Consider the following 26,540-nt stretch of genomic DNA (forward strand, 5'->3'; position numbering starts at 1 on the left):
AAAGAAGTCACTAATTCAAAATTTCTACCTGCTTTCCTAATGAAATACTGAACAGCTGCTAACTCTTAACCTTTCACAATTAATTCTAAACAATTGCAAAAGAACTTGCACTTTTTAGCTGTTCGTACTGAATGTTGGACAGATTCTGTCCATTTGCTGTCAGCAGGGGTACTGTTTAATCATGATTGCAGTCACTAGTATTTGGTATATGCCACATTGCTGAAACATGTAGCTTCCAGCTAAAGCAGAATCAAACTGATGTGCAGAAGATACAGTCTTGTATAGCTTCTGTGAGAGGAAGGGAGGAGCAGGCAGCTTGTGAAGCTCAGTACAAGCTCTCAAATGGTTGCCTTCTCAAGCAGTAATCTTCTGTTAAGCTGGCCACTGCATGCTAAGCAAAGTGCACAGCTACTCTCCAGTAATCTGCCCTTAGCTCATCAGAGCAGCTCTTGCTCTTATCAGCCATTCAAGTGATGCAGCTTCTTACCTCTTTGGAAGATTTCTTGTTGCTAACCAGTACTTCTTCACAAGTTAAAAAGCAGCCCTGCCTCTTTGTACTCATATGGGCTCACTGCTAGACTATAACTCTATAAATATCAGTAGAAGTCACTTCTTGGGCAGCGAGGACATAGAAAGCCTGACAAAGCTGTTCAGTTAGGCAAATGATTGCAGAGCTGATGAGTGGGCTGATTAGATTAATCCATTGTCTGTGTATATCTTGTCCTTTGCCAAGTTAACACTTCTCAAAGTCCTTATATTAAAGCAGCTGGATCAATCAAATTCCTGAAGCCTTTAAAAGCTCCAAGTCTCCTTCTACAGTACAGCACTTGAAAAAAAGTGACACTTTTCTGCACAAGTTCTGCTAGGCTGCTGACCTCCCCATCTCTTGCTCTTGCAGAAGCTTGGCAACTTGGCCTGGATCAAACCAGAATGTCTTTCAGCATCGTGAGCCTCCTACTATGGTGCTTTCTCTGCCAGAGGGGTTGGATTTCTCACATCTATCACTTCGGTGAGGGCCTGTCACAAGAGAAATCAACAGTCAACAGGGTGGAGAAGCATTGCTTGCCTGGCTTCCCAACATGAAGGTCGCTGGTGATAACAGGCAAGACAATGATGGGGAGGTCAACACATTGTAGGTGGGATGACAGTGACTTCTGTGATGGGAAGCCAGGTAAGCGATGCCACTCCGCTGACAGCTGCTATACCACCTAAAGATACATAGCTGTGTCCGTTCTACACAGCTTAAGTTTCAATTTGCTTATTACCCAAACTTCAATATTGCCACCCTTGAGATATGGCAAAGTAATTGGAGCATGCAGCTTAAGCAAAGAGCTCACTTAACCGTAACACACTGGCAGAAAAGTTGCCCAAAATTCCTAATACCTTGAAGTCAACACACCTGAGACCAAAAGAGTTGAAACTTGGCTTGTTAACAGAAAAATTCTATGGAGTTGTCCATACATTGTTGGCACAATATGCTTTGAATGATAGCAGAGGAGCTGTATGTGTGATCAAAGGGTGAGCCAACCTCCAGAATCTTTCTTTGCTTTGTCAAATGACACATACTAGGAAAAATATAAGACCTTCCCCTAAAAGGTATGTGTCAGTTTTGAAAAATAGTGGACAGGGTTACAAATAGAAAGATCGGTGTTGACATACAGGCTGGAACTTGATGCAATCAGCAGCTGAAATTGCCAGTTCTTGATACCAGCTTCCAAAAATAAGGTACACCCCCACAACAGATAGATAGGTGTCACTAGTCATCTAATGCAAGAAAATTACTATGCTGTATTTTAATACAGTCTTCCAAACTTGGGTCTGTTGTTGGACTACGACCCCCATCATCCCTAGCTAGCAGGACCAGTGGCCAGGGTTGATGGAAACTAGTCCAAAAACAGCTGGAAACCTAAGTTTGGGAAATGCTGTTACTGTGGGTTTGTAGCTAATGAACTTGTCCAATTAGTGCAAGGACTTCTGCTTGTGCAACAGAACTTCCTTGCCCCGCAAAAAAAATCTGCTTTGGAGTGTCGGGGAGCCCCCAAACACACAAGGAAAGGAGTAGGGCAATTCTCTTGTGCAAGGAGAAGGACAAGTTCACCAGATACAACTCTATAATACAGTATCAAGGTAAAGGTAGGTTGTTTGGGGAGGAATGTAGGCAGGGTAGAGGGGCTACTCTTGTGTGTTTGAGCACTTTTGTTCCCCCATCATGGTTCACAGTGTGGGTACAGGGACTTAAGATTCCCTGCCAAAGACCAGTGGATGTATACTCATGTGCCAGACAGGAAACAAGGTTTATATTTACCCTCATAAGCTGCAAGGCTGCTTACTGAGAAAGAGGAAAATTGACATCTCTGAAGATAGATCCTACCGGTATATTTCTGACAGCAAGTGAACCTTGCTGCTTTACCTAGTCCTGTAAAAGGAAACCTCTCCCAGGAGACAAAGAAGGGGATTCACCACAGGAAGAGTGCGACTCAGTTTAGGTTAAGGTTTATGGCATTAAGCATTTTAGATGGTCTTTGGAAGAGAAAAGCCAAGAACCGATTCAAAATAATATTTAAGAATAAACGGTTACCTTGTTCTCAGCCAGAGCCTCTTTAGCTAGATACTGCTCTCGCTTCACTTTGATCTCCACCACTTCTGGGATGTCGGGCACCATCATATCAATCATACGTGCAATGAAGAAGACCACATGCTGGGAAGGAAGAGGCAAGAAAGCTGCAGGTAGTCAGTGGCCCAATTTGCCAGAGTGGGAGCAAGCAAGTCAGGACCATGCAGCAGCAATCTGGCCCAGCTGTTCAGAACTGGATGGATGGGGAATCCTGCTGCATGTCTGACTCCAGTGAATGTATTCTCTTCTCCCTCCACCCTGCCAATTATATGTAATTGCAGCGAAAATGTGACTGGAGCCTATCTCACCAATTAAGGGGTGTTTTATCAAAGATGATAAGGGATCCCCTGTGTCGCAGAAAGCAGGACTAGTGCACATGTAGCTTTACTACAGTGGTCTGAAAATGTGACACCTTTATTACACGTAATAGTTGAAACTCAATAGAAAAGTAGTTCGTGTTGTACTACGTACAGATCAGCACGGAGCAAGCTACCCATGGAATATAGATTGCTCTACTATACAAATTCCATTTCCCCTTGAATAAATTGGGATAGAGGACTTCCACAAGCACCAAGAAGGTGCATTATTTACAGAACAAAGCACACGCTGGTGGCACTGTCAGTAGACTCTTGACCAGGATGTAGCAATGACCTCATAATAATAATAATAATAATAATTTATTATTTATACCCCGCCCATCTGGCCGGGTCTCCCCAGCCACTCATCCAGTTGGAGCAATTTAGCATCTTGCCTGAACCAGATCTGCAGTAGCTGCTAAATTCTGCAGAAATAGCAGCTTCATCAAAGCCATCTCAACACCAATTCCTGACATCACCATCACCTGCCTTGCAGCTAAATGGCTTCTTTGCAACCCCAGCTGGCTCCTTTTTAAAAAAAACAATGGTCCTACTTCACACTAACAACAGAGTTGCCTACATGCCAATGTCTGAAGTGAATTCAGAATGAAGGGGTTATTTATTTATTACATTTATATCCTACCTTTCCTCCAAGGAGCTCGAGGTATAGTACATATGACTATTCCCTTCCCATTTTATATTCACAACAATCGTATGAGAGAGGTTAGGTTAAGAGACGGGGCTGGCCCAATATCACCCAGTGAGTTTCATGGCTGAGTGGGATTTGAACCTTGTCTCCAAGGCTCCAGTCAACATACAAGATCTTGTACTGTAGGACATTGGGTCTTTATAACCAAATAATGACATTAAGGCTGCAAACAACAAGTGAGCCAGTGCATAAAGTTATGCTTTGGGGCAGGGGCATATTCAGTAACCATTTCATCTCCCCCAACCCCTTTTTCACAACAATATTTTTTCCCCCTTCCACCACCATGTGATGTAGTCAAAATAGGATGGCCCAAATATGGTAAGTGCTGTAATAGGTGGGTAGATGTAAATAGGACCTCTTGTTTGTAGAGCAGTATTCTGGGGACACTTGGAGGGAAACAAACCTCAAATACAATTATGAAGCCAAGGCGGATTGCCAGTAGATTCCAATAAGCTAGTGAATACTTGCCACTTTGTTCTCGATATGCTCTGTACCTGTGGAGAGAGAGCTGTAAGTTCAAGAGGTATGCTGAGTAGCCCTGAAGCAGTCAGCATAGCAACCATACATTTGCAGGAAACAAACTAAATGTCTATTGCTTCTCTCCATGCCTTCCTGTAAGCCACCACTAAATTCCCTTTAGTTAAACAGAGACCTGAGTAGATTCGCTGCATTTGGATCCTGGTTGTCATTCTAAAGATTAATACAGTATTAAGTCTCCTGTCCACTTGGTTATAGCAAGGGGGGGGGAGCCAAAAGATGCTTATTTTTAGGGCTGCAATTCCTATGCATGCTTTTCTGCGAACAAGCCTGGTGGGAAGGAACATAGCTCAGAAGTAGAGCATATGCACTGCATGCAGAAAATCCTAGGTTCAGTCTCTGGCAGCTCTAAGTAGGACTGGGAATGTCCCCTGAAACCCTGGACTACTGCTGCCAAGTCACTGTGAACAATACTGAAACCAATGGTCAGATTCTGCATAAGGCAGGAGTCACCAACATAGCACCTAGTCCTCCTAGAAAGAAAGTTATAAGACAAAATGTGTGAGTACCCTCTAAGCAATTTCTATAGAGTGGTGTGGCTACCTTGTATGTTTTTCCTTGTACTGGGGTACTTGCCCCTGCGTCCTATGCCACACTCACCATTGTAGCCATTTTGTGTTATGCTACCCCCATGGCAGCCATTTTGAAACTGATGGCCCCACCTTTTCGTCAAAATTTGAAATATGCCCACTAGTTCAAAAGGGTGACCCCTGATATAAAGTAACTTCCTATGTTTCCCACAGAACATACAGAGACGTACTTCTGAGTAAACATGCTACACATCTCACTGTATTTGGTTTCTTGGTGAATATTATACCAGTTTTCCCACAAGGGATGGTTGCCATACCAGATGTGCCTGTGTATTATGACAATATGTGGTATGTTATTCCATGTGCAGTGGTCCATGATTCTCCCCTTCAATTTTTATTTTTAATCCTGCACTATCCGATTTTCTGAGAAAACACTTTATCCCAAAATAGGCAAGCTATTTTTCAAGAACCTGCCCTCTGTTTAATTTCTGAAGCAATGGACCTGCCCAGTGTCCCCCATGAGGAAGACAGCTGAAACATAAAAGTGGGAGATCCTACCTGCATGTGACATTGTGCTCCAGGACAAAAGATTTTGGGGCATAGGCCAGGGTGAAGTCAATGTAGCCCTGTAGATCGCTGGCACGAGTGTACTGGTAATATAGCCGAGGGAGGAAGTCAGAGGTGAAGGCAATCAGAAAGGCCTGGAATAAGATAGGCACAATAGTAGTCTCTGTCTAAAGAACCATTTCGTTTCCAGGTGTTAAGTGGAACACACCCACCCACTTTTCTGTCTTACTCCAACTTCTTTACACAACATGTGTATCAAGTTTCTGCAAAGTCATAGCAACTCAGGAAGCTGCCTTCTGTTACGTCAGACCGCTGCTCAACCCAGCTCAGTATTGCTGCACGTGGAGAACTTTGACCCAGTGCTACTCACATTGCTAACAACTGCCAGGTGTGTGATGACTTCCAGGATAGGGAACCAGATGCCCATGCCTTGGGCCCGCTCAGCAACTGGCCGCCTGTATTCACAAACAAATTTGTGAGCATCCAAGCGAATTTCCACCCAGTTGTTGAGCAAGGCAAAGAGAGGTGCCAAGGGGCAGGCGGCCACAAAGATGGTAATGAAGCCAAACTGCAGGACTGAAGAGGAAAGAAAGAAGACATTATAAGGGAAGGCAAGCACAAAGAAATCCCACGCAGGAGATAATGTAGGTGAGCCCACACAAGAATTCTGTCCGCAGGAACTCTGGATAGAATTTGCTAAGTTGTTCCTTTTCTTAGGAAGATATGCACACACTCTTTTGACCTGAGTAAAGCTTTTGACCCCATGTATTCTAATTGTCACTCCACCAGGGCTACCAAATCTTACAACTGGTGGGTGAGTGGAACAAGCACAAGTGCTCTTGAACCAGAATGGTTGACCTGAGAACATGGTATAGTCAAAACAAGATACAGGACTCAGTGTGCCTCATGCACTTACGCAGACTAAGCCCTCAACTGTCAGGGAACTGTCCTCAGTTGCTCATCTCCTTCCTTCCCAAATGATTCGTACCCATTTCCAGGTATTCGTTAAAGAGCCCTTCATAGGGCAGCAGTTCGTAATCACTCTCCCAGAGCTGCTTCATGGAGTTTTCCTGGCCCTCATTCCTTTTGGAGTGAGACTTCTGCTTCTGCCACCATGATTTCAACTTCCTGTGGAGAGCAGGAAGAAATAGTTAACATGTTCAGGTTTTGCCCTCTTATTGTTCAATGAGGGACAATCAGTGGCTACATGTCTGCATCTAGGCCAGGGGTCCCCAAACTAAGGCCTGCGGGCCTGATACGGCCCACGCGAGCCAATTATCCGGCCGGCACCAGAAATAGCCTGTGCACATGCGCAAGCGTCATTTCTGGTGCACTTCTGGCATGGCGCGGCACCGGAAATAGTTTTTGTGCATGCGCAAGCGTCATTTCTGGCGCACTTCCAGGTCTGTGGAGGCCCGTGCACACGCACCATTTCCGGTGCCGTGCCAGAAGTGCGCCGGAAATGACGCTTCCGCATGCGCACAAGCTATTTCCAGTGCTGCGCCGGAAAAGGCGAATGCACATGCATATGGGTGCGCGCTCCCCCGCCCTGCTGTGCGATCGGCGCCGGAGGAACAGGCTCGAAGCCAGGTAAGTTTGGCGACCCCTGATCTAGGCCAAGACAGAGTTTTGATCTAACCCCAGAATTGAATCTATAGGGTAGGGGTAACTAATGTTACATCTTTCAGAAGCTGTTTGACTACAACTACTGTCCTCCCTGACCACTGGACCATGTTGGCTAGGGCTGATAGAGGTGTAGTCCCACAACATCTTGAGGTAGGGAAGGGGGAGAAAAATGATTCAGTTTGCATTTAAAGCAGTATATCAAATTTGCATTTCCTGAAACAATATGACAACTGAAATGCAGCCTTCCTTCAAAATTTGCACTTAATTTGGATTTTATGATGCAGTTCTCCAACCAAACCTTTACAAAAATGTGCATGTTAGGGAAAATGTGCACAAAAATTAATACATTAGTGAAAATCTATATATTTTGGGAAATGATTTGTCTGTTCATCTTGTTTATTCTCTACTTGTCTGGCCATGTCTGGATACTCCATTGCAGCAAAGCACAATATCACAAAGACTCACGGGATGAGGAGCTCCTGCACATTATTAATTATTTGCTTTCCCACCATGATGACAAGCAGCTCTTGGGCAAGTTCAATGAGGCAGCCACCTGGACCACACTGGAGAAAACAGAGAGAGGCTTTAGAAGGATGATACAGCAGAGAAACAATTAACAGTCACTCAGACCTCATGCCCAAGAACTTTGCTATATTGTTGGAGAATGAAGGCTCACATGATGGAATGCTCCTTCGTAAGGGTAAGGGTGAATTACCATACACAGAACACCAGAACCATTTCCCCTGAAATCTTGGATTTCTATATGCAGAAGCATTCAGTCATGTGATCCCTCATCTGTAGAGAAACAGTCTAGAGACAGGTTAACAACTTCATTTGCTGCTGGTGAAAAGGAAACCTGAATTCTCTACTCCCCTGGGAATCTCTACACCAAACACTGGGGTCTCAGAGCACATCATGCCTACTTAAAAGATTTCCACCACATTAAAACATCGGGGAAGGAAAGAATGAGTATTTTTAATTGTATGTCCTTAAACGTAATTGTTTTCAGAATGTCTAAATCTGTTTCTGTTTTTCTTTTTAATGGCTTATCTGTTTGCTGCCCTGTGCAAGGGTGGGATATAAATTCAATTAATAATAATAATAATAATCTGGCTAAAAGCACTTGGCATTGGATAGATGGAGCTAGAAGGAGGTTTCTTTTGGTTTTTAGAGAAACATCCACTCCCAGCATTGAGCCTGAGGCCCTCTTTATCTGGCCTCTGCCTTTGGAATGGCTGACCCTATTTACTTAGCAAAGAGGGTGCCTTGTTTATTTTATTGCTGCATTTATTATACAGCCTTAAAGAAGTCCCTTATGGGCTGCTAATGGTGCCAGCCACTCTAAACACCCCATACCAGCTGTCCATGTCCCGCACCGCTCTCTTTTTAGATACTTACATCTTCATTGCGGATACCCAGCAATGTGGAATAGTGTCCTGGATAGCCTACAAACCTGAAGGCGAAGAAAGAATAAAAATAAAAGGTCAAGACAGTCAGCTGCAAGTTCTTTCTTTACTAATGGCAAAACATCATCCTACTCTGTGCATACGGGGGGGGGGGGGGAGCTGGCAGTGACCAGAATGCCATCTACTGTAACCAACCACAAGGCACATTTATACAATTTGCTGCCTCAAATGGCTCAGCCAGTACAACCCTTTCTATGAGTCTTAGAAAAGAGGAGTACAGTGGTACCTCCGGTTACGAACTTAATTCATTCCGGAGCTCCATTCTTAAGCCGAAACTGTTCATAACCCGAGGCGCGCTTTCGCTTAATGGCGCCTGCCGCGCTGCCGGCGCACGACTTCCACTCGCATCCCAGGGCAAAGTTCGCAACCAGAAGCATATACTTCCGGGTTAGCGGAGCTCGTAACCCACAATGTCCACAAGGAGGACAGTGCGTAACATGAGGTTCCACTGTACAGCAATGATCCTGAAAAGCAGTAACTTCAGGTAGTCCAAGCACATTACAGGAAAAGGGGGGGGGAGGTGAATTCCCCGTTCTCTCTCCAAGCATGTACATGTTGTTGTTGTTCAGTCGTTCAGTCGTGTCCGACTCTTCGTGACCCCATGGACCAGAGCACGCCAGGCATGCCTATGTTTCACTGCCTCCCACAGTTTGGCCAAACTCATGCCAGTCGCTTCGAGAACACTGTCCAACCATCTCATCCTCTGTCGTCCCCTTCTCCTTGTGCCCTCCAAATTTCCCAACATCAGGGTCTTTTCCAGGGAGTCTTCTCTTCTCATGAGGTGGCCAAAGTACTGGAGCCTCAACTTCAGGATCTGCCCTTCCAGTGAGCACTCAGGGCTGATTTCTTTAAGGATGGATAAGTTTGATCTTTTTGCAGTCCATGGGACTCTCAAGAGTCTCCTCCAGCACCATAATTCAAAAGCATCAATTCTTCGGCGATCAGTCTTCTTTATGGTCCAGCTCTCACTTCCATACATTACTACTGGGAAAACCATAGCTTTAACTATACATAAGAATCCGGAATGTACATAAGAATCCGCAACGGTCCCTTAGCCTATAGAGCAAGATGAGTGCCGCAACCCCAGAGTCGTCCACAACTGGACCTAACGGTCAGGGGTACCTTTACCTTTACCTTTAAAGATGATCCAATGGATTTTATTACACATATTTATATGCAACATTTACTTACAGGTCAAGATCTCCTCCAAGACTTCTCTACTTCAAACCACTACCTCCTAATAGCTTCTTCTTCTTTTAAGGTCTTTAGAGTTTTACTATTTATGCATAATATTTAGTTTGACCCAAAGAAATCAGTCTTTCCACCATAACCTTGCAGCTATGCCTGGATTCAGGATCCCAAGGTCATTGCAAACATCACAAATTAACATAGCTGGTGCATTCAGTCTTGTGTTCACCTACAGCCGATCGTGACTTTTTAATACTCACCACTGAGGATTCACATTATAAACTATAACTACTTCTGGGCAGTAGATGGCAACAGAACTTCACTTTTTCCTCAATGCCTATCAATAGCAACTAATTGCAGCTAGAATTACAGCTGAATTTTGAGTACAGGTAGGTAGCCGTGTTGGTCTGCCATAGTCAAAACAAAATTAAAAATCAAAACATTCCTTCCACTAGTGGTGCAGATGAGTCTTTCAAGTGTGCCTAGGCCACAAAGGAAAAATGGCATCCACTTCAGAGAAGCTGCCCATCTCCAAAACAGCTTACCTGCCCTTAAAGAAAGCAATGTAGATGGGAGAGGAGTAGAAATTGATGAACTCAAAGACAAACACCTTGAAGGTGAATGCATCTTCAAACATGGTCTGTGTACGATGCATCTCTATGGCAGAAAAAAACATAATAGAGTACCATGAGAATGGTGGAAACGTCCAAGCCCTCCCAGTGGTAACTCAAAACAGGGGCATCCTTAATTATTTAAGTGAACAAAGGTGACTCAAACTCCACCCCCAACCATCTCAGTGTCACAGAATTCTAATGCACATTGTGGTTTACAAATACCTTCTAGTTTAAATACTGTGGTTGAGATGGACAAAAAACAGCTCTTGTAATTTCTTATTTAAGCCATATTCACCCCTTATTTTACATGTAGTGGTACTGTATGGAAGGAGAGTGAGGCTGTGCCCCCAGACCCACTCAAACCCTTCCCTGGATGCTTGTGAACTGAGTGCAGATGTCTGCAGAGGGTTGCCTACTAATGAGGGAGATGCTCATGCAATCAAGACCCCAAAATTTAAACATTAAAAATATGCAGGAAAAATAAGAGGCAGGCTTTTAAACAAGTATAAAGACCAGAGCAAGGCAATATTCCAAAATGTCATCCAAAATTCACAGCAAAGCTCTAAACCAAGCACTAAGAAGAAAGAATAATAATAATAATAATAATAATAATAATAATAATAATAATCCTCCTCTTTTGGAGATTCCACATTCTATGCACGACCATAAAAACGTTTAGTGCCACCCACTTTAGCTGGTGCTTTTAGAAGACTATGGCAAGGCACAATTGAGTTAATGTAAGGGTGAGTTAGGAAGTAAGGCTTGTGGATTTCAATAAAGATCTTCTATTTGCCTGCCCCTGCCCCCTCCCCCACAAATTCAGGCCCCGTTTTAATGTTTTGGCTTCAAGAAGCTGCACCTTCAGGTTGAGAACCTGCTTCGGTGCTTCCAGATGCAGCCTACTTACCCCACTTGGTAAGAAAAAGTGCCAGTGAAGTGTAAATTTTTGATAGGATGAGGATGAAGAGGAGGTTCACCACTGAGCCAGTGAGGCTAGCGATACGAGAAGCCTAAGAGGGGGAAACAGGAGAGAATGTGAAGTCCAAATGCAGACAGCACACCTAAGCTAGAGTGGTAGAGAGTCATGGAGTGTCTTACCGAAGCTACAAGAAGGTATTTCCCAGACTTGGCTACAACTACGGCAATGATGGCCCGGTAAAGGATTATCGAAATCAGGAACATCACCACCACAGCAATCTGAAGACAGAACCAGGCTGAATGAGTACTAATAATATGAGTTTGCTGTCTTATTATTGTAAATGGATCTGTTACTATGACTTGGGGAGGACTTTTTTTACTTAATTACTTACATTTATATCCATACTTCCTGCCTCCAAAGAGCTCAAGGTGTCATGTGGCTTTATCTGATTTTTATTTCTTTTTATCTGTTTACACTTACATCATGTCTTTTCTCCATGGAATCAACTTTTTATCACAACCACCTTGTGAGGTAGGTCAGGCTGCAAGACATAGCAACTCGCCTAAAGTCACTCAGTGAATTCCCAGGATTCTTTGGTGGGAATCATGTGCTTTAAATGTGCATTGGATATACTTGTACTTGGAATGTGTTGTGTGGAACTGCCCTTAGTGAGGCACAGGAGTGTCAATGAGGAGTCTATCATCAATAATGAACATAGAAGCCACAACAGACATAGAAACCGTGATTTCCTCCCTTCTGAGTGGCTTTTTCCTTGGCTTCTGATCCGAACAAAAAGCAAGAAGTAGTAATGGTAACCAAGAGAGAGGAAGTGATAGCAAATATAACATATTGTTACATGCCATCCCAATCTCCCTGAGTGGTGTGAGATTCAAGGGGTCCCAGGTGCACTAACCCAGGGTCGGTGTTTCCTTTTGGAGGCACAGTAGAGACTGTAATGTCTTTATGATATATGGTTTATTTACACATATATACAACAGCATTAACATAAGGTTACCAGACGTCCCTGTTTCCCGGGGACAGTCCCCGGATTTACAAATCAGTCCCCTGACAAAATCCATCTATTTAGTAGGAAGTTGAAAAGTGTCCCCAGATTCACTGAAAAAAAATCTAGTAACCTTACATTAATACCTATGAGGTTCTGGCTTCTCCCACAGCCACAGCAGACTAGGACTTAAGCAGACTTAATATAATGCATTTTTATGTTATGTTCACTAATATATATTCAACTGAACACATCTTTTAACTAATGTACCGGTATGCATTTTTGTAAAAATTGGTTGGAGAGCTGCATTGCAAAATTCAGATAAGTACGAATTTCAAATGATGCCTGTGTTTCAGTTCTCATGCTGTTTTTGAAAGTGCAGATTTGATAGATTCACCACTAAATGTGAACTGTATCAATTTTCTCCCCTATCCCTACTCAAGAGGATTCCATCCTATTTGACGCCTCCACCCTCAAACAGCAGCTCCCTCACCATCATGATGATGACCATTGATCCAGCCATGATTCTTTTGAAACGGCTCCGTGTGGGGAAATAGGGCTCCTCTGCTCCAGTGATTGGATTTGTGGTTGTCATGGGTGCCATAGCAGTGAATTGGGGCCGTGGACGTTCCTACAACAGAGGAAACCTGAAGTGGGCTCTGTGTCACTGTTGGGCTTTTGTAGTATTAGAGCCCCCCCCCCCAAGCTAGTACCTCAATATCTTCAAAGTCTGAACAGTCCCAGCGGTACGTCAAGGTAGCATTCAGCCGCTTCCAGTATTCAAGGAATGTGACTGCCCATAAAGACATGAAGATACTGAAGAAGACAGTCCCACCATGATCAAAGAGGCGACCAGCCTGAAAAGAATAGGGGGGAAAGGGAAGGAGTTGCAATTAAGCATGTGCCAAGACACTCTTAGGCTGGGACAGAGGGGCGATGGATTTTGTATCAAGGGCAAATTACAGATAGCCCAGTTTTTCAAATGCAGTTCTATCCAAATCACAAAGTAAGGAGCAGGGGTGTGATTTAAAGAAGCAAAGGGGTACAAACACGTTTCCTGCTAAACCTTCCCTGACCACAAGTCCCTTTAAATCTCAGTCACCCATTTTACATGCATTTAAAGGCAAACCTACATTTTAAGACATGGGCTTTCTGCCATTGCATGTAGTCTGGCCCCAAGAGATAAAGGCGGAGCTAGTTGCACTATGCACTAAAAGCAAGCCCTGAGTTCGAAAAGTTGTGTTACGCAATGTGAAAGATTGAGTATCAGCTTAATGCTGGTGAACAAATTATGACTGCTTCATGAACAGAAGCTGGATCAAATTATTTTTTATGTGGAAGCTGATAGCACATAGCTGATGTCTTGCCTTGAGTCTGTGGGCAGGTTCAAGGCAAAGTAAGTGTGGAGGAGGCTATCTGAACCACATGGAAATGTAGAGAATCAGGAAATCCCGGTAAATCCAATGTACTTTTCTGTGTGACCCTTTATCTGAGAACACACAATGTACTCCTAATCTAACACATGGCTTTAATGAAGTGTTGACAAATGCTTCACCGTTATGCTTGAATCAGTGCTGTCCCAGAGCCACAAACTGTACCTGAAACATTGGGCACACGGTGGAGAGGTTCCAATAGGGGCAGACTTTGCAGAGTGGGCACATATTGTATTTCCCCCCACTGGTACAGATCTCCTTCCTGTTGTGCAGATGGGAGCAAAAATAAAAGGGATGGGGAAAAGCAATTAACCCACCACATTAAAATTATTGACTCATAGCTTCTCTTCAAAAAGCACTTTGTTTTTCTGGCCTTTGGCTCTTGCTGTTCCTAAGGCCACCTTTCCCATTCTTGCAAGGATAAGTTTGGCCACATTAGGTACCACTTAACACTAGTTGCCTAGGCAAAGCCACCATTCACATTCTATTGATATCCCCAAGGAACTTATTTCTAATGAGCAGAAATCTCTGCCAGATCTGTGAAAAAGTTGGGGGTAACAAAGCCAAATGGCTTGTCAATGGTTTGACAAGCAGGAAAGTGAGAAAGAAGAGAATAAATTAAAACTTACGTAGGGGTGTCATTAAGCATCATAAATATGCCTATTATGAAGACTAGTGTCCCCACTACAGCTGCTGGCAAAAGCCATCCAGTGTAGAAACCTAAATGAAGAGAGGTAAAACATATTAGAACTGCAGAAGCGGAGCCCTCACTACCTATGTCTAGCTGTTGCCCATCACCAAAAAGCCAGAACCAATTTAATTCATTTTGTGGAAAGGACCTATCTTACGAAAAAGGCTTTTATTTCCAAGCATAGCAATGGGGATGTGAATAGGTGCATTCTGACTGCAAGAAAAGCACTGATCTATTTCCTCCATGGGCAACCTTTCTTAGTTGCATACAGCAAAAAGGCTTAGACCAGGTGTGGCCAACTCTCAAGAGACTGCGATCTACTTTCAGAATTAAAAACGGGCCGTGATCTACCCCTGTTGGGGGGGGGGGTTCAGCTCAAAGTTATTGAGCTTTTTGGGATGGAACACCCCATGGGGAGGGTTCAACTCAGAGTTGTTGAGCTTTTCTTCCTTTTTTAGGGAGGAGAAAAGCCCATTTTTAAGGGGTTTTTAAAAAGCTGGGGGGGACTTCAGTTTTTGGGGGGTGATTAAAGGCAAGGGGCAGAGGGGTAAAGTCACTCACAAAAAGGTCTCTATGGATGAAAACAGCACCACAGAAAAATCTCCATCTTCCCTTCCAGACATAAAACAACAATGGAGGGTGGGGCGTGGGGGCGTGGCAGGAGTCAGTTTTAGCGACACTAAGGAGAGGGAGCCAGAGACTGACCATGATCTACCAAAACCTTGTGGGGATCTACCAGTAGATCGTGATCGACCTGTTGGACATCCCTGGCTTAGACGAATCACATTTTTTAAACACTATTCTACACTACAAACTTATACTGGTTTTATACTACCCAGTCATGCCTTTCCCTATAGAATAGTTGACAACTATATTGTTCTCGGAGATTCCAGATCTCTTCCTCCAGAGAACCATAATTCATTTATTTCCAGGGGGTGACTACAAAACCAGTTGAAGTCCGTACTGTTGAAATGCCCCCAGCTCTCCATTACCAGAGTTACCTGGCTTACTAAAATGCACATTTTTGCCAGGTTGGAGAACAGGCTAACAGTTTGTACTGACTGACATGCCCATGCCTATGGAGCAAATAGGAGGGGCAATGCATTTCAGAGTAATTTCTGGCACTAGAACAAGATGCTAGGGAAATGGACATAAGCAGCCTTTTACTCACCAAGCCAGGCAAAGTAGAGAGCAATCTTCTCCCCAAAGTACCTGCGGATGTGATCCAATGGCTGGTACTTATTCCACTTACTCCACTGGGCCCAGTAGTGGAAAAGAATCTGCCTCTGATTCAGCTGAAAATGGGGAATCTCCTTCTGGGGGATCTTGTAGGGACCCTTTTGGCAAAAGAGGGAAAGTACCCATATCAAGTACAGATTTGTTTAAAATGTGCTGTGTTTTATAACTTGCAGAAATTCCCTGTTAAGAGTTGAAGAACGTATTTTTTTTAAATAGAATAATCAATTGCAGCCTTCATGAATAGGTCACAATTTTAATATGTATTTTTTTAAAAACAAAACAAAAAACAAAAACACTTCCTCATTTGTAACAGAGAAAAGGGGTTGCCCAATATTAAACCTATTCACTCTTTCACAGAATCGCATGAAGAAAATCCAAAACTGTAAGTATATTGTTTGTCTTCTGAACAATCAAAGAGATATTTAGATGATAACTGAAAGGAGTGGGTTCTGCTTGCCAAAACCCAGTTAGATGCTCTACACTCAGCTAGGGATGAAGGAATCTGTCAAATTTGGTTTCACTCAGTTTTTCATCTTTCCAAGCTTAAGTCAAGTTTGCCATTTTTCCACATCAATTGCAATTCTGAAGGACGGCTGCATTTTGGTTCATGTATTGCTTTGGAAAGAACAAACTGGGTAAGCTTGCATTATGATGCAAATTGAACTGAATCCCCCCCCCCCCACTATCTTCAGCACAGTCAGAATAATTCATGAGCTGTAAAGCCAGGGTTCTCAAACTCTGCTACATCAAATTTACTTATTTTTTAAAAAATAAAGCAAATAGCTGTTTAGCTCCCAAAGTAGGTCAGAACTCAGATTTTGAAAGCTCAGCAAGTCCTGCAAATCTTTATTCCATTCCAAATGCAGACAGATCAAAGGCAAATGTAAGCCAAATAAGACTGGTGTTTTTAGGCTACAAGGAAAGAATCCAGTATATATATTTGTTTGCATTTGGTAATGTTCTGTAACATTTGCCTAGGGCCAAAATAATTGCTTTAGTTTCACTTTGCCTGTGCCATTGCAGACACCTGAAGAAGCCTAACCTTGGGTTTAATGAAGTTCTGTTTGTGAAATTACTACAGTATTGTAAAGGAGAAAAATGCCTACTTAAAAGACCTAGCTGTTTCAGGAAGATTGTATACTTGAGAGTGAACAGTTTTGTGATGTCCTTGGAGACATACATTTCCACAAAATCAGTGGCAGGGGTCATTACCATGCAGAAGGCATCCTGGCACCTCCAGTTAAAGCAGGTGTGGGGAACCTTTGGTGCTCCAGTTGTTGCTGAACTACAACTCCCATTAGCCCTAGTAAGCATGGCCAACAGACAGAGCTGATGGGGTTTGTAGTTCAGCAACAACTGGAGGGGGGGCAAAGGTTCCCCACACTTTTGAAAGGGTCAGGTAGCAGGTGATGGTGGAAAGACCTTCGCCTGAGGCCACTGCCAGCCTGCTCATGTTTTCAAATCTCCCTGTTTTCTATTTCAGTGTCACTATGGGCTAACTAACCCATTTGAAAGTGGAATAGGAAGAGCACTTGCCAACTTACATCATGCAATGGGAATGCAGCTGTGAAGACCTCCTCATTCAGCAGCCTTTCTATTCCAACCTGCCCTGCCTTTGGGTTGCCATATGATGTGGTGGCCAGGATCTCATATAGCTGAAGGGAAGCACAAAGAGGTTATTTTGACTTCTACGGTTAGCAGCCATCATCCACATTTTTTTTTAAAAAAAGTAAATCTGCAATAGCACCTCTCCGCCACCAATCTGATTAACTGTTCATATTCTGCTTCTCACTTTACATTTCCTTTTCTCCTTATCAGGAGTCTGGCTATAATTTAATTTGGATGACAGGATTTGGTTTTTCTTTCTTTACCTTTTTTAACATAATGTCAATTCATCACAGATAAATCTACCTGCTATGCTCAGTTAAGAAGTAGGAAAGGGAATCTTGAGACCAATGAGATGGCAATAGAGGCCAGGCATTGTACAGAGAGATGAAGGGAGAAAAAGTGGCAACCAAAGAAGAAAATAGCAGATAAAAACTGAATAAGGAGAGAGAGAATAAAGGCCAGGATGAAGAAAAAAGTGAAATGTTTGTTTGTTTCTGTGCTCAGTCAGTAACCATACTGGGTGGATATCAAAAACCCATCAAGAGTGCTGAAGCTGCAGTCAAGTTCCAGTTCCAGTTGCATACTTCACCAGGCTTGCATTCATTTCACCATGTGGACTTGGGACTTACTATTCTGTGTCGTTGTGTGGTGTTGAAGAATGTATCATGGTGTTCACTCCCAAGAAACCTTGGAGAGAAATGTTTAAGAATAACAACAACAACAACTTACTGAAAATTCAAAGCTTGCACAACATGAGAGAATAATTGCTTTTAATCCCAAATAAAGTGGTACATCAGTTTTCGAACGTCTCCATTGACGAACATTTTGGTTTTCGAATGCCGTAAACCCAGAAGTGAATGCTTCGGTTTTCCAACACGCCTCGAAAGCCTGAGGCCTAGCAGTCGGCTATTGAGTTTTCTGTTTTCTAACGTTTCAGAACTCAAACGGATTATGTTCGAAAAGCAAGGTACCACTGTAATAGCTTTTAATCCTTAACGAATATGAAGAATATTGCATGGTCTAGACTATAGATCTCTGATCAAAAAAGACTACAGTGGTGCCCCACTAGACGAATGCCTCGCTAGACGAAAGGCATTCGCTAGCGGAAGGCTGCCCCGCAAGACGAAAAAGTCAATGGGCTTGCCTCGCAAGACGAAATTCCCCCCCCCCCCGCGAAAACCGCTATTTTGCATTGGTGCTTCGCAAGATGAAAAAATCGCTATACGAAGACACTCGCAGAACGAATTATTTTTGTCTTACGAGGCACCACTGTAGACACATATGCAAATCACCAGGAATGTCAAGAGAGACAGCCTCAGAAATTGTAGGGCCTATCACTTCTAACACCAAGGCATGATATTTTTAAACTTGCAAGTGGGATCATGCCTAATAACATCCATGAGGTATCTTGTTCACATGGGTTTACTAAGGTACACTTGACCCCAAAATATGACTGGTATTGTTGTGGCAGTGGCCCTTTGGGCGGGGTTGCAGGTTTGCGAAAAGATTCGACTGTAACCTATTGCATTGCAATAAATAACAATGGACTCCTAGCTCCTCTTTTTGGGCCTGCAACATTGTGACTTTTTTCTATCCACAAACTGCAGTCTTAACCATGCTGACTAAGAAGTCCAACCGAGTTTCATGGGGCTTAGCTACTCCCGGGCATGTTGATATAGAATTGCAACCTTAAAGTAAGATGTATTTCTGAAAATTTTGCCCTGTTTGTCCACATGAAGAGTCCCTGAGGTAGCTTTCCAAAAGCCATCTCCCAACATCAATAAAAGCCACAAGAAGGTGCTACAAATAAAAGAAACACGAAAGCAGCAGATAGTGGAAAATCAGAAACAGCAAATAAAACCAAAATAGTGACATTTATATGTAGCTGAATGTCTGGTCTAATTTGGGAAGAGGGTGGGTCAAAGAATAATTAATTCCAAATTCTTACCAGGGTAATTTATTTGCCTTGAAATGACAGGTGTAGTAATCCAATGGAAAGTTAGGAACCTCATCATAGAGCATATTGGGGATGCCCAGCTTCATCAGCAACCTGTGAGACCAGTTAGCTGCAGCCTGAATATTGGGCACAACCTGAGGGATAAAGCAACAGATAACTCTATATGCTAAGCAGGTGCAGGGAAGGGGACACTCTTAACAGTCTGCATACAAGTCAGGGAGGAAAGAGAAATAACACAGGTAAGACCAAGCAGAAGCTGAAAGAACCTGAGGTTCTGTTAAAGCAGGGGCCGGCAACCTTTTTTGGGCCTATGGGTTCATTTGCAAACTAGAGAAATTATTGTGGGTGCCACACATACAAACAGAATCTATGGGGGTCCCCCCCACTAAATCCTAAGAATGAATAAATACTAGGATTTTGATTAATGGGGATATGGATTAAAACACAAACTGCAGAGCTGTGCCAGACAGGGAATTGCTGGGCTGGCTTATGCAAACCAACCTGGCAAGAAATGGCTGTCAAGAGAACAATAAAGGGCCATTAACAATACAAGGGAACTTCTCCCCCCCCCCCAGGTGTGACTAGAGACTGGGGATGTGGGAGGTTTCCAGGGTAACTGCTCTGGGGGAGGGCAAGGGGTTTCTGGGAAGAAGGAGGAGGAAGAAAAAATGGAGGGGGCTGCTGGCAGGCTGCTTGCACAACTGCCTCAGGAAAGCACCATACCAAAAGATCAGTGCAGACTGAAGGTGTAAATAGGTGACTAAACCATATTTCTTAAAGGCACAACAGTCTCCTCCATGTCTTCTATCCCCCATAGGGACACAGACCCTGTGTGTGTGCCTGGGACCCCATGGGCTCTTGCCACCACTTGGGCAGGCACCCAGCTGTTGTAACACTATTCTATTGGCTACAACAGAATGCTTCTTTCAAGCCCAGTTTCAGGGAAGAGGGGACCCGTGGGTTTTTGGTGGAGGACCAAATGACACAACCTTTTGCCTAATAAAAAACAAAAGCCTGTACATAGAAACTAGATTCCACAAGCGGAACTCAAGCACAAGAACACTCTCCCCTCCTGTGGTTTCCAGCAAATGGTTTTCAGAAGCATTGCCACCTCTAAACTTAGAACCTAAGCAGGGAACAAAGTTTGACCCACTGGGATTTAAGCTCCATAACATTCTCACCTGCAAGGGAACCCTCAGCCTGAGGTCTTCGGCATAATAACAGAGCACACTCCAAGGAGCGCTCAGCAATATAAAGTGCACCAGCTTCCTTGCATTCTGGGCAATGTGCTAGAAAGAAAAAAAGGAGGTGGGAAGCATTAGGATTGTTGATATTTTCACCCCTCCCATTGTGAGAATCTGCTGATCATGTTATGAGAAAGGAGGGGGCGGAAACTGCTTTTTTATGATAAGATGGGCTGCGTGAGGGCTGTCTCTCTAAGGCATGTCTTCTGTGTATATAGTAGCTGTTAGAAATAAAAGGAGTTATGTAGCCTATGCTTCATAACCTCTACAACTAGTTTCCACGTTATTTATACTCTTCTAGAGTCTGGTGCTCACAATAAGCTGTTGTGAGTCCAGTGCACCGGGACCTGTTCTCCAGGACTGGAAGGTCGGTGCTCCAGTCGCCTAGCCCAGTCGGGGCAGAACCAGATGCAGGCACATTGGTTGTTGGACTCAGATGATGCACATTGGTTAACGGGCGTACTGACAAGGATCAGCCAGCTACATGGAGTTTCCTTGCAAGACAAGTATTTTTTTTACTGAGACACTCAAGCAATCTTCTACAGCTGAGGACAAGTGTGGCTGTCCCTCTGCATCATAGGGCAGCTGTTTCCAGTACTTTTATACAGCTATACAATGCTAAAATTAATCTCAACCTTTCCTTTCCCAAAAGTGAGCTTACTAGCTTTGATCCCATAAAGGTATAGTCATATCCACAGTACTGAGAGACACATGCATCAACCAGTGATGCAGTAGGGGAAAAATGCCTGAAACTATGTCATTGCATTAGTCTTCACCAATCTGGTGCCCACCAGACATTTTGGACTACAAAAAAGGCAGGGTGTAAATAATTCCATAAAATAAATACACAAAATGCTGGTATTGGGACCTCTATTTGCAGAAAGGATGTAGATTGACCCACCTGTAGTGCTATACTTTAATTTTTAGCCTTGTGAGTAATCAAACACCACCACAGTTTTGACCAGTAGGACTGTGTTGATGAGGGGAACTGGAGCTGAGCTTACAGTTGGGTTTGTTTTGCCCTCCACCCTTCAGGTACAATTTTGAGCAGTGGAACTTTAAAAGAGGAGGGCAGATACATCAGTAACAATCAAGGAAAAGCTAAAACAATAAGCTTTTCCCACCCACCACCCACCCCTCTACACCCAGCACTTAACCAAAACAAAAACCACAAAATACTAGAACAGAAGAGTCCGTTTACCTTTTCCATTCTAATCCCTTTCTTCTGGAGTTTCCTCAGAAAATTCTCTCGCCACACACTCTGTATTTCAAGCGATCTCTTCTGCCTTCGATTTGATTTCTCAGCCACATCACCTTGTCCTTCCAAATTCTGGCAATCCGATTCCCATACCAGAATAAAGTCTGAGACAAAGCACACACACACAATGCAAATATTACATCAGCAGTAAGTTAAGTAGGAAGCCAATTAGTCACTCTAAACATCTTTCACATCCTAAGAATGGGGAACAGCATGGAGTGGACATAGGGGAATTCTAGATGACAGTGGGGTGCTACAGGAAAGGTAGGAACAGACTGGAGACTCGCTCTTGCTGCACTACCTATCACCTTTTCCTGTTGTCCAATTACAGCACGTAAATGGACAGTGAAATCACTTTTTTGTTTTGTTTTTAACTGATTTTTAAAAGAAAAGTTGTGAAGATGGATTGACATTACAAAACATTCAAAACAAATTCGGCCTTTCAATATCATTCATGATTTTAAGAACAGAACAGAAAAGAGAAAAATAGGTTTTTTTCCTTGCAACATCTACTTTGACTATGTTGATAAAAGTAATACTTCAGTAGTTAGGAGTAGGAACTCATGCACAAATCAACTTTCCAGTCACTGTGTTCCTGAACTTTTGGTGTTTTTATAGGCACTTGTTACAAAACAAAAAAATTAAAACCTGAATAAGTTAAAATCTGCAAAAAGAATAAAACTTGTCTATAAGACAATTGCTGAATTCTCAGAGCAATGGAAAGGAACTGAGGCAGCATTGCTTCAAGAATGACCACATCGTAGTGGTGCAGCAATAAAACTGCTAGCACATTTGCAAAAAGTAGGTTCTGCTATGGTTTCAAATTGGATGGGAGACTTCAGCTTCCTGCATTGCAGGGGGTTGGACTAAACATCCCTTGGGTCCTTCCAACTATACAATTCTATGATTCTATTATATCTCTTCAAAAGGGAAGTCCTGCTGATCTCATAATGAAATCTTTACCCAGCTTGTGCATTTAGTGATGAACTGTGTTCTCTTACCTATCCTGGCTGTCTCATCACTGAAGAGGTTCGCAGTGCTCGTTACAGCATGGCTTAATGGCACTTGTTTATTCCTCTGTAAACAAAACGTTAGTAATGAATGAAAAAAGTAGACGGGGGTCATATTTCTCAGTCCAGCAGCACTAGCTGTCTAAAGGAGATTAGAAAGGTGCCATCATTGAGTCAGTCCAAATCATCACCAAAATGCAAGAAGTGGGAATTTGCTGCTCCATCCTTGAGTGCTGAATCTTAATATTAATATGAATTTTAATATTAAGAACATTGGCTTAATATACCGTGCTGTGCATGGACTGCACACTGGTGCATGCAGCCTGATGACTCCTAATCACTATACCCTTCATGCAAGTGGGTAAATAATCTGGAAAGGAAAATCCTGGAATCATGGCTTGTTCTCTTTAACAAACCAAGATGGTTAGCCTGCTGTCAGCCAAGGTTTGCTGCTGGCTTATGAATCCTGGCTTGCCTAGAAGAAACAAACCACAATCCTGGACTTGGACATAACCTTAAGCTATTGTTTGCCCACTCACATAAAGTGGAAACAATTAGGCTGCATGCAAGGTTTATGGCTTATCATTTATGTGCTCCACTCAGCCCTCCACAACTATTACCATAACCACAAAGAGGGCCCTGTAGCTGAACAAGTCTCACTTTGCAGAGTTAGAAGAGGGACCTATTAGTGTTTGCTCAAGTCATTGTTTCATCTGAAACAGAGCACCAAATGGCACCATCACCTGCTAGCACTTGAAAAAGTCTCCCTCCACGAGACACCAAATACTGCCTTCATCTGTTCCCCTAAATTCCACTTCCTAAAGCCACCAGCTTCACTTTGTAGCCCAGTTGGCTCACCCAACTACCATTTAGCTTTTCTCATGCCCTGTTTTACCACCTTGCATTACTACATCAAAATCTGACTATTGCCCTTCCTTCCTCAATAAGAGCAAGCTAGTTTGAATAATATACAAGTCATATATAGTAACTATGAGTTGTATTCAAAGCTGTGTGCAGGAGTGGAACAGATTTCTACTCGCTCGGCAGAAATTTACTTTTTTGTCCTTCCCCCTACCCCAGTGCCCCTCAAAATCTGCTCCTGAGGGTTCGGGAACTGTCACTAGAGCAGCTTTTTGTGACACACAAGGGGTTTCAAGGGGGAGAAGAGGAAGTCCCTTTGCATGAGTGGAATCCCACTCACATAAAGTAGGGTGTAAATCAATCTAGGTCTTGTTGCTAGAGAACAGAGGTTTCTCACGTCACGTCTGATAGATATCACAACGCTGGCTGGTGGAGGGCTGGGTTGTTCTGCCTCAATACCTTTCTTCTGCCTCAATATCTTTCTTCTCCCAACAGTTCAAATGTGAGGGGGGGGAACAGCTTCCTCCCCATCCTTGCTTGCCTCCTCCACAATAGGGCTCTATAGAATTATACTGTTATAGAAATAGGGGGGGGGGGACCTCACCTAAACCCTAGAAATTAATAAATGCTAGGGTTTGGGGTTCTTTGTGATATGAAGGGAGAATAAGCTGCTGCAACTGGATTCCTGGGCTGCCTTATGCAAACTAGTCTGGCTGGCTGAGGGAAGAGCAGAGCTGTTAGCATTACAATAGAGAGCAATTTCTGGGAAGAAGAAAGAGGAAGAAAGGGGAGGTCCATCTTGGTGAGGGTGAAGGAAGGACTTCCTGCAATGCTCTGGGCCAGGGGTCAGCAAACTTTTTTAACAGGGGGCCGGGCCACTGTCCCTCAGACCTTGTGGGACTATATTTTTTTGGGGGGGGGAGGGGAATGAATGAATCCCTATGCGCCACAAATAACCCAGAGATACATTTTAAGTAAAAGGACACATTCTACTCATGTAAAAACACACTGATTCCTGAACCGTATGCAGGCCGGATTTAGAAAGCGATTGGGCTGGATCCGGCCCCTGGACCGTAGTTTGCCTGCCCATGCTCTGGGCCATGCTGTAAGATCTGGACCCCCTCCATGCAGATGAAAGGTATAAATAGCCAAATAAACCCTATTTATTAAAGCACAGCAGCCTCCTCCGTGTCTTACTCTCTAGAACAGTGGTTCTCAAAGGGTGTTGTACACCACACTGGTGTGGCAGGAGAGGGTGGCAAGTGTGGCAGGAAGATGCAGGGGCAATCAAAGAAATATTTAAACATATCTTATAGGATAGGATAGGATCAAAATATTTTTATTTTTATTTGCAGAATATGGATCTTTAAAAAATCAAGCACTGCTAGGAGTTGTTTCTTTTTGTTTCCCAATGTACCGGTATCTCTTATCCCCAAATCTCACTTCCTTTCTGGGCCACGCTTCTCACTGGCCCTGGAAGATAGGAAGGGGTGTGTGGGTGTAGGAGGAACCTCTGGTTTTTGTGTGGCTGCAATGTAGTCTACTGTACAAAGGTTAAGAGGCATTATCAGAGTCCAAGGACAACGGTGAGGCAAAAACATGCAAGGCAGGGATGGTGAGGGGTGAGTCCTGAGTCCTGGGACAAGGGTGTGTGGGTGGAGATGAGGTTTGGCACATAAAAGAGTCCTGAAGGCCAGTCAGAGAGGATTAGAGGGCTGATTTTGGCCCCAGGCTTGAGTTTTCCCACCCCTGCCTAGAGAATATGTGCCCAAGCAGCCAGTTCTTCCTCAACCCTAAAAAAGACAAGTAATCTTTTCTTACCCGTGGGATCACAGGATAACTCATGGGTTGCCTCCCACCTGTGGCATCTTCTATATTCTGCCCATAGTTGTCAGCAAAGCTTTCATAAGTGGTCCGCTTTGAGACCTTCTCGGGGCCCAAGGTGACAAATTCATATATGTAGTCCTCCGTGGTCTCTAAGCTCCCATAACCGGCCTCCTGGAGAATCTGCTCATCTGTGATCAGATTGTCATCCTCTTTGGTCTTTCTGCGCTGCATCTTTATCTTTCATGGCACCATCAAGCCGTCTATGAGGAATTGAGCCAACAACTGAGCGTGCAGGAAAGCACAGAAGAGTCCAAGCATGTGTGCTGCAAGGAGAAAATTCCCCACCCACCCCCTTCTCCTCAGGAAGACAGTTTGAATGCAACCACTACTGCTGGAAATCTGCTCCCTGTCTAACCAGTCCAGCTGCTTACAAAGGTAGCAGAACATCCTGGTAAAGTCATATGGGAAAAGGGAAGTGAGAGTATGGTAAGCACACGTGGCCACAACTCCAGGCGGAGGACTGCCCTGCAAGAAAAGCAGGCACACGCAGCTTCTTCAAGTCACGTCTGAAAATAGCCAGTATTGTCAAAGTCGCCTCAGACACCCATTCACTTGCTTAAAGCTTCCACCTTTTAGGAATGCAACCTGAGTAGCCAGAGAGAAGGAAATGGCTCAGTGTAGTTCACTGCCAGAATAGTCAACGACACACCAAAAGTACTGAACCAGCCTGCTAAGCAGCAGAACTGACATTTCCTTTTGCTAGGCAAACAATGGAAACACCTATGCATTTGACTTTCAAATGTTGGGGAGCAGGCCCAAAGGCAGTTTGAAGGGCTTTTCCTACAAGGAATGTTAACCCTTATATGCACTCACTGACACTCGCGTTCTAATTTGAGCCACAACTTTTAAATACTTAGACTTGGATCCTAAGAAAAGTTTACTTAAGGAAGTTAATGGAAGGAGAGCTGAGAAAGGCTCTCTAGCTAGTCAAACCCCTTAATGTAGCCTCTTGTTCCTCCAGCCAGTAAAGGCCGGAGTTATGAACATGCACATGGGGATAGCTCTTCCATGTGGTTATTTGTTTGTTAGTTTGCATATACTGCCCAATATCCCAGAATTCTAAACTCGTGGGAGCATAGGAGATAAAATGAGATTAGATGAGAGGAACTATGTTTGTCTATCCGAGCTATGGCTGGTCCCAGAACTCCCTTTGCTCTCTACAATTTTTTCCTCAGACATTGTCATGAGGGACTTAGATGGGGGTGGGGAGAGAAATAAAAAAG

At 43.6% G+C, this 26,540-nt stretch overlaps 1 protein-coding gene across 1 annotated transcript; it reads right to left on the bottom strand.

The window, feature by feature from the left end:
* Positions 1-25,700, bottom strand: ANO7 (anoctamin 7). The gene is made up of 23 exons (XM_033150196.1): positions 25,208-25,700; positions 22,561-22,634; positions 21,503-21,663; positions 20,239-20,346; positions 19,049-19,191; positions 17,730-17,787; positions 17,037-17,147; positions 15,425-15,590; positions 14,192-14,282; positions 13,728-13,824; positions 12,843-12,986; positions 12,623-12,760; positions 11,306-11,404; positions 11,115-11,217; positions 10,139-10,250; positions 8,338-8,392; positions 7,405-7,502; positions 6,302-6,441; positions 5,684-5,889; positions 5,305-5,447; positions 4,083-4,173; positions 2,579-2,698; positions 1-1,017 (listed from the first exon to the last, which is right to left on the bottom strand). The coding sequence occupies exons 1-23, from the start codon at positions 25,486-25,488 to the stop codon at positions 958-960; spliced, it is 2,799 nt and encodes a 932-aa protein (XP_033006087.1). The 5' UTR covers positions 25,489-25,700; the 3' UTR covers positions 1-957.
* Between the last annotated feature and the right edge of the window lie 840 nt (positions 25,701-26,540).

Source organism: Lacerta agilis, chromosome 5 (assembly GCF_009819535.1).
Source record: "Lacerta agilis isolate rLacAgi1 chromosome 5, rLacAgi1.pri, whole genome shotgun sequence".
Taxonomy (NCBI): domain Eukaryota; kingdom Metazoa; phylum Chordata; class Lepidosauria; order Squamata; family Lacertidae; genus Lacerta; species Lacerta agilis.

Coding starts and splice junctions, on each gene's coding strand:
- ANO7 (XM_033150196.1), bottom strand. CDS start 25,488: ATGCAGCGCAGAAAGACCAAAGAGGATGACAATCTGATCACAGATGAG. Junction 22,635..25,207: donor TTAGGGTTGAGGAAGAACTG/GCTGCTTGGGCA, acceptor TTGTTTACAGAG/GAATAAACAAGTGCCATTAA. Junction 14,283..15,424: donor TCTCTACTTTGCCTGGCTTG/GTGAGTAAAAGG, acceptor CTCTTCATTTAG/GTTTCTACACTGGATGGCTT.